The sequence below is a fragment of the Palaemon carinicauda genome, chromosome 18, assembly GCF_036898095.1.
Source record: "Palaemon carinicauda isolate YSFRI2023 chromosome 18, ASM3689809v2, whole genome shotgun sequence".
In the NCBI taxonomy this organism is placed as follows: Eukaryota; Metazoa; Arthropoda; class Malacostraca; order Decapoda; family Palaemonidae; genus Palaemon; species Palaemon carinicauda.
The window spans coordinates 1,124,883-1,134,039 of NC_090742.1; the positions used below are offsets into that span (position 1 = coordinate 1,124,883).

General features: G+C 33.7%; 1 protein-coding gene across 9 annotated transcripts in view; it reads right to left on the reverse strand.

The window, feature by feature from the left end:
* The window catches only part of LOC137657581 (uncharacterized), a 72,545-nt gene that overhangs the window by 24,250 nt on the left and 39,138 nt on the right, over window positions 1–9,157 (reverse strand). For all 9 annotated transcript variants that reach the window (XM_068391921.1, XM_068391918.1, XM_068391922.1 and 6 more), the window contains 2 exons: window positions 3,691–3,737; window positions 1–173 (listed from right to left, as the gene is read on the reverse strand). The exon at window positions 1–173 is cut by the window's left edge and continues 9 nt beyond it. In XM_068391921.1, coding sequence (XP_068248022.1) covers window positions 1–173; window positions 3,691–3,737 — 220 coding nt within the window. The remainder of the gene's footprint in view (window positions 174–3,690; window positions 3,738–9,157) is intronic.

Here is a 9,157-nt window from a genome sequence, read left to right on the forward strand (position 1 = left end):
GTAATGTCCGTCTTCAGGGAGAGGACCAACTTCAAGACTTCTGCTGTGTTGTCCTGGCATCTCTGGCGGGACTCCATAATTTCCTTGGCCAAGGAAGGGTCCTCCACGACAGAGCTCAGCCGCGTCACCGCCTCCGTTAGGGTTCCTTTCATCGCCACCACCGCTTCTTGAAGCTACAAAAAGGAGACAAATTAAGACTAAGGACACAAGGAATTAAGTTACACTGATAATAAATATTAACGTTGGATATGTTGAACAGTGACTTGTATTACGCATTACAAAGTCTGAATGAAGGGGTGCATATACTAGTTATGATGAAAAACCTTAATGAAACCTACTTTTAATGAAAATATAAGAAATTCACTGAGGTTTAGAATCATAACATTGGATAGAAAATAATTCTATCTTGTACCACCTTTAAATCAAATTTCTATAAAGCAATGTTCATGTTGAAGGTAAATAAATCTTACTAAATGGAAATTTTAATAATGATGATGAACATGAGCGCAAAGCAAATAGACCATATGAATGAATTAATTAATGTAAATAGAAATTGTAAAATGGCCAATTTATACATTAATGACCGCCAATGAATGACCTAAATGCAGGATGAATATCAACGGTAGTGAAGCTCTTTTTCACAAATAGACTATTATTTCTTAAAAATTAGATTAGAATCTAAAAAAACATGCTCCTTTCATATGCCTGACTGTTGTTACCTATTAAACGCCAATCGGACAATTAAGAATAAAAACTATTATTTTTACCATAAAGTCCACAGATTAGATAACGATGGATCCTGAAAGTCTTCAAATTCACAGCAAAAATTCATTGAACTGAAAATCTCTAAAATTGAATAAAGAAATTATATAAATGGTAGTCTGAAGGAACTTTATTGACGAGTAAATAGTGAAATTTTATAAACAGAAAATCTTTATTTAAACATTTTCTTCTGCATGAATTAAAAAAAAAAGTTTATGAAAATTTGAATACGACCCAGAAGTTATTTATAGAAATGTTGTTTAATTTTACTTTCATGTTAGTTCTCGTGCAGTCGATTATGTCTTAAAGTTTCACGTATAATTGAATTACAGGCTTAAAAAACAGACAAATGCTTCAGGTAAAACTCGCATCATTCCACATAATCTATTTGCTATTGTTCTCTTATTCATAAGACGTAAAGGTATAGGTTACGACTTCAACCAGTCTTCCCACCATGGTCTAAGTGTGTCCCACAAAGAGAAAGAAAATTTATAGCATCCTCCAAGTGATTGACATAACTACAGTATCTCTTGGGAGAAAGCACGATGACAAAGATATTGCCAACGTAAAAAATAGATCGAAACATCTTGTTATCAGACTGATATGAAAGAATAAAGAAAGCATTTAATAGTTGTGTGGAAAATGAAAATGATCGACCTAAAGTACCTGTGGTTATCACTTTTCTATTATAAAAGCGATATACATAACAACTACTAAATGATGATATGACATGGATGACAATAAACCATTGTTTCTCCAAATGAATCGCTAACATGTCTACTCTCTCTCTCTCTCTCTCTCTCTCTCTCTCTCTCTCTCTCTCTCTCTCTCTCTCTCTCTCTCTCTCTCTCTCTCTCTCTCTCTCTCTCTCTCTCACAATGCAAGATACAAATTCCTCTAAAAATATCCACCACGATCCTACATGCACGTCCGAACATAATGATGACGATTTGCAAAGTCGCAGTGATGTAGCCTACATTTTCGGAATAACTTCTCTTCGAATGATATCACCCTAAGACGGACAGACAAAGATAATAAAAAAGTAAGAGAAAAATAATAATTTTGGATTAATGCACGATCTATCTTTGACACCAATGATTTGGTGTGATGATTTAGCCCACACAATATACTCATTATGTGCTACGTTTGCAGGTGCATACACCACAGAGCACATACGAACATAGGTCATCATAAAACATACGCCAAATCTCTTTAAAATAGAAAATTACACCAAAAGGCATAAATTAAAACCGGAAGTTGTTATATAAACAAATGCTTCAAGTAAACATAATGACAAGACCTTAAGTAGTCGTGAAAATGGGTGTATTATGTGGTTATGAAAACAATGCCCTTCAGTTTATGAATAATATGTGCTACAAGTGGCCATAACAACAAAGACTTTAATTGCCATAAAAACTAAAGATCTTTTGAGTAAGTATTAAAAAAATCAAAGATTCAAGTTGCCTCAGAAAAATAGACCAAGGAACACCCAATTATAAAGGGCAATCTGGTTTGCCGCTCTTTTCTGTTCTACTACACTTAATTTTTTCTCTTCCTCTTTCTTTTTCCTGGTACCATTCTCACTAAGATAAATTTTCTTTATTCACTCTTACAGCTCTTGAAGAAGAAACAAGAAGATACAAGTCACAGGCACTTTCATCCTCCTATTCATAAATCAAGAATAAAACTTAAAGCAGAAACTTCATCATCACCAATTTCTTCAAACACTTATTCAGAGCAAGGGTTCCCAACCTGGGGTACATTTACACTCATGGGGGTACATTGGATCTCAGAGAATAGCCAGTACTGTGCAATACATTAATGTAATCTACATTGAGATTGAATAATGAAATGAGGTAACTTTGAATTCTATAGTCTCCATTTGCAACCAATTTTATGGGTACAAAAGAATCTATAAAAATGCTTAAGGGATACAGAACAAAAAGGTTGGAAACCACTGATTTAGAAGTCTTATCGTCAGTCAAACCTCTTCAGACAATCACACTCTTGCACCTCTCGGGGATATTAAAGTTATTCCATTTCTATATCTCACTGCCGGGAGAAAATACATTTACTACCTCCTGCTCTAACTTCGCTTAACTTTCGAATTATACAACTATTTCCCAAATTTGTTGTCTTTCCATTTCCCCGTATGACCAATCCACTTGATCGATGTACTGACATATTTTAGAATGTGAACACTGCGATTTCTGTATATACGTATTTCAAATCATAACACCACATAAAGACAAGAAATCACACCCGAACAACACCAAACTGGCATCAGAAATTCTCATAAGATGAAAGAAGTGCTTGATCACGCCTGCACGTCACGAAGTGCTTGCTTTACCAGACTGCTAAGCAAAGCTAATCTAAGTCTTGTTTGGCTTTACAAATCTCATGAGTGACATCAGCTTCTCTTCTTCTTCGAGTCATTTGAACGTGATTTCAATAGCAGCTTCGAATGGCTTTATTTATGTTGAGTTTATATCCAGTTATGTTAACAGAGAGAGAGAGAGAGAGAGAGAGAGAGAGAGAGAGAGAGAGAGAGAGAGAGAGAGAGAGAGAGAGAGAGAGAGAGAGAGAGAGAGAGAGAGAGAGAGAGATTCTTTTGTCATATTTTCCACGTTTTCGTAACCGATTTAGTTACAGGTCACTTCACCCCACTTATTGTTCTTTTGTAACTAACTGTTATACCAGTTTATTCATACCAGAGTAAGTGTTTGGAATATGCATAAAATCCTGCATAAATCAGAGGGTTAAACGAGGATTCAATTCCCCTTGCATCACTACAGATCTTGTAAATAGGAACAGGACACATAGTATGAATACTTGCTGCCTGATCACCTAAAGGTCTTTTGCGTGTTTATGTTAGATAATTTCTTCAGCGCTAATACAAGAATACAGAATAAATACTCCCAATCTTACCTCTGTTATTTGCCCCAAGAACTCTGGCTGGGATGTCATCTCAGCTGCTGCAAAGAAAGAAATGATAATCAATATCCAGATCGTAATAGTGAATTTATGATAAAACATCGAAAACAACAACAACAACAACAACAATAATAATAATAATAATAATACTTATGAAGGAAAATCATATAAATTATACTAATAAACACAGAAAACCATACACAAACACAATTACCTAAAAATTGTACTATGGAAGGTTTCCAGTCACAAGATTCAGAAACTCATTTATCTTCCGCCTAAAAATCCACCAATGAGAGAAAATAACACCTTCAAAATAAATACGAAAAATCACTAGAACTATATAAAAAAAAAACTCGAGCATAAAATTCTTGAGGAAGAAGAAACGTTCCACTCTGTAAACGCCTTTATGTGGGAAGGTCTGCTATATTGAAGTGTACGTAGCCCAACCCTATTTCGTATTTATACTACTGGCCTATCAAAAGTATTACAGAGACATGGAATGAATTTCAAGCTACTTGCAGATGATACACAATGGTAATTAAAATAAGACTGAGTTTATAGAGGTAAGAAAAAAAATTAAGAAACCTTGATGATATCCAAATAAATATGAATGACTACTTGGTCCCTATATCAAGTAGAGTTCGTGACCTAAGTACTTGTATTACTTGGGTGTAATTCGTCTCTCAGTGCTCAAATGTACCGGCAGTAATGTAAGAATCAACAGATATCACCTTAAAAACATTGCTTTTATAAAGAAATATCCGGATGAATGTCTTGTTAAGAAACGTGACTATATTAGCAACAGGATTGGTTGCTTTAACTCAACATATTACAACCTACCCAAATAAAACTTTAGAAGTTACAAACCATAATAAACAGAAGAGAGAGACTGATTACCACGTACTTATTAAATTACACTGGCTGCGTATTATAACTAGAATACATTCTAATTAGTTATCAGAACTGGATATCCAAAATACCTAAAATTGCTACACATCGAGCAGCTAACAAATCGTGTCGACACGAGAATAGTTATGGATGGTTTTAAATTATTGGAACCAAGATTCACATAAAGTGTAAGTTCTAGACTTTTAAAGCTTTCAAATATGCAGCCCCCAAAATTGTATAACAAGCTTCCACTAGACATCAGAAAGACATACAAAAGCTATCAAGACGTTGAAGACTCTTGTTCATGACATGCTATGATACCGTGGTTTGACAATTAATTATGATACTCTAAAAACTTAAGTATGTGCTGTATACGACACACAAATTTTGCGATTTCTGCAAGGCACAGGCCTTCTGTTTGTGTGACAAGGCCAGTTAAAGTCCTTAAAATAAATTAAAATAATATATTCTGATATTCCCTTCATCTGGTCGTTTGCGGTGATTTAAACGTTTGGCTGGTAATGATCACAAACAGTTCCGTCTTAGGTTTGGTGTGAACAAGGAAGGAGAGGGAGGAGGAGAGATGTAGTCTATGTAAACAATATCAAAACAAGTAATTATAAACACGAATAACTATTTTTTATGTCCAATGTGTTTGTCTTCCGAATAGTTTCTTTCGTGAGGGGATCAAAACAAATAGTATGAAACATTTCAAACAAACTTTTTTTTTTTTTTTTTTTTTTTTTTTTTTTTTTTTTTTTTTTTTTTTAAGAATGAGCAATCACGTTGCGACCATAACCCACACAGACCACAAAATTACCATTTCATGAAAACTTTCCGTGCTAAATGCCAAAAACCATTTGTAACTGACTTGTTAATACCGTTAACTATGACACCTCATGACATTTACGATTTGTAAGGATAGAAAATAAGAGTAAGAATACCTTTTTTTGCAGAGAGAGAGAGAGAGAGAGAGAGAGAGAGAGAGAGAGAGAGAGAGAGAGAGAGAGAGAGAGAGAGAGAGAGAGGATTGGAGCAGTGTGAGAAATAGGGGATGGAGAAGAATGGGGGGAGACGCATGGCGGCCACTGACCTCATCCTAGGGGGGTTTGCAAGACACTGTGTTACTTATGTGTACAGGTCTTCTTCGTCTTCTTCTTGATCTGCTGGTGCCTAACCAACGCTATTTCCCTCTACAACGCGCGCTCTAGTCTGCCACCACAAGGTTACAAAGACTAAGATGTTTTATCTTTTTCCGCCCGGCACCTGTACACATGATCTTTTTTATTTAAATTATTTTCCTCATTTCACTCTGATAACTTGATAGACAGCTGTTAAGCGCAATGGCATCGTGAGTTCAACAATGTGCAATGGCATCGTGAGTTCAATAATGTTCTTCATCAAAGAGACAAACAAGATTTACTCCATCTTTTATTTGATTAGACTACGACTAAACGAAATGTATGCTTTCATCGGCGCTTTGTTGTTAATAAATAACAAAACAGCACCAATTTCAGATGTTCCGTTGCATTTATTGTGGTCGTTTCTAGGCATTAAGTGTTTCAATAGATATTGAATTTTCACGGACTAATTTCGCAAATGGGAGCGCTGCGATGTTCTCTAGGTTGGAAAGTTAGACGAAGCTTGTTTTCTTTTTGCGTCTGACGATTATAAAGACGTAACGGTACACCTGCACAGCCTTAGGAGCAGCCGCCTCAGCAGGAGGACACTACACGAAGCAGCAGCAGAAACAGCAACAGCAACAGCAACAGCAGCAGCAGCAGCAGCAGCAGCAGTTTCAGTAGTAGTAGTAGTAGTTTATTATCAAAAGGAAAGAGTTTAACTAGCCCTGTAAGTCAAGCTCGACTTTAACATAACTGACACGATAGTAGTAGTAGTAGTAGTAGTAGTAGTAGTAGTAGTAGTAGTAGTAGTAGTAGCATCCCGTTAAAGTCAAATATTTACCAGTTACGACAGGGAAAAAACTAAGATAAAGGATACTCATATTTTCCATTTGGCATGGCCTTTTTGTCATTGAATATGCATTCATGCACGTGCATAGGCAAAGCATATGTATACCTATTGGCATTTTAATCACGCTATGTTTACCTACTACAAATGTTCTATTTATTCTAATGAATGTTTACCAGAAAAAAAAATCAGATTTGCTTCCCTTTATGTAACCTCACATAGCGGGATGACCTCTAAGCTTCCCTTCCAGTCATCTCACCTTATAACCATACTTGTTTATAGTGATGCAAGATGACCTTGGAGGGTCATTGTTTGTTTATATTACTTGGCGGTAATAAACAGACACGGGTAACGTTGAGATCGCTCGTGTTATTTTTTCACTAAAACTCCATTTTTACGCCTTTTTATCTCGCATAGGCATTAGGTGATGTTACCTTATTGGATTATGCTGTATAATAATAATAATAACAATAATAATAATAATAATAATAATAATAATAATAATAATAACAACAATAATCATCATCATCATAATAATAATAATAATAATAATAATAATAATAATAATAATAACACAGTCAGCATAAAAATGAAATATTTCTTAATATACTGGACATTTATTTTTTTTCAGAAATTCGTCTTTACAGCAAATTAAAGAACAATAATAATCAAGATTTCTAGTGATCCTGAAAAAGAAAAACACTTGGCAAATTCACACCCACACATCACCTGCGCAACCCTTCACTACTGGTATGACACTAAGCGGATAGAATCGTAAATTTGTGGGTGTGTGGGTTTATAAAACAAATCACTTTGAAGATATAGATAAAATTACACTAGTGACATATTTCGGGAGTATTCCTTTTACAAGTAACTTGAATAATGGAATAATTTAGTGAATAGTATGCAATCATTACAACAGTAGAAAGGAAAATAATAGCAGATGTAATAGGAACTGCAATATTCGTTGTAGCTTTATAGTCAAATAATTAAGTAAAACTAAAATATATTGGAAAATGAACAAAATATAACTAAAACTAACAAATAACAGAATAAGAGGAAATGCTTGAGGACAATAATAGCACTCTCAATCTGAAAATTACTTAAAAGGTAATTTTGAATTTATTGAAAATTAAATTCTTTAATTACAATAAAAACACACCTCTATTGTTTAAAAAACTTTAATGTGATGGCAATTATACTGAATGATTTCATGCAACGCTAATGTAATGTGACGTTATAGAGATATAATTGGTCACTCTCTCCCTCTCTCTCGTCTTTTCTTTATCATTGATTCTAGTTATCATCATTATCTTAATTAATCCAAATTATCATTAATTGTAGCACTTTCTCGTTAACATCATAATTCGATCAATTTATAAAGTGATCTTTTTCATGCCTCCCATCTATCTATCTACCGACTGTTTTTAGCTTCCTGCCTATCTATCTGGTTAAGTAAATCCATCATACATTGTATTTACGTGTCTCCAGCACGTGCGAGCGCTCGCATGATACAAACCACGCGCGCGCGCGCGAACACTTCGAGTCAAACATCGGTTGGAGGGTTCAAAAGTTCCCCTGCCTAAATCAACGAAATTATATTTGCGTAATACATAATTAATTCATCCTTTCGCTCTCTACCGTTTGACATGAGGTCAAAAGAAAAATGAACTCAGGGTGTACTTATAGAAAGAGAAACTTAGCTCATTAAAATATTCGGAGAGGGGGGGGGGTAATAACATAAAACAATGGTACTCATAATAATGGCTTATTCTTCAATATGGAGAACTACAGTCTCCCCTATATAATAGAGAGAAAGTGCCTGGCTACACACACACACACACACACACACATATATATATATATATATATATATACTGTATATATATTCATATTTGCGTCAATAGGCGTGATATATATATATATATATATATATATATATATATATATATATATATATATATATACCGTATATATATATATATATATATATATATATATATATATGTATATATATATATATATATATATATATATATATATATACATATATATATATATATATACATATATATACATATATATATACACACACATATATATATATATATATATATAATGTGCGTGCGTATGCATATCTATATAAATATTTAACAGTCATTTTTGACGGCTTGCATATAGTGGCTATTAATAAAACAATAGAAAGTGGTTAATGAAGAATGAAAAGTAGGACGAGTAGATGGACATAAATTACTAACAATGTAATGCATAAAAATCTTTAGGATGATTCAAGTTTTAATTAAGGCAGAAGATATGAGGGACAAAGTGGGTATAGACATGAAAATTTCAATAAAACAGCTGAAAAGAATGCATTGAAAAAAAAAGTATGAATGACATTGCTGAAGACTAATACAGGCCGTTCTGTATGAAGAATAAAATCTAAGATTAAAGCATTAAAATTAATGATGTTATGTGCATGAAGAATATTTGAATGAAATATATTTATAAATCATTAAAGACAATGAACATAATGGCCTACTTAATAAATCAAAACTAAGAAAAACTAATAAGCAATTGAAATACAGGTATATGAAATAACTGA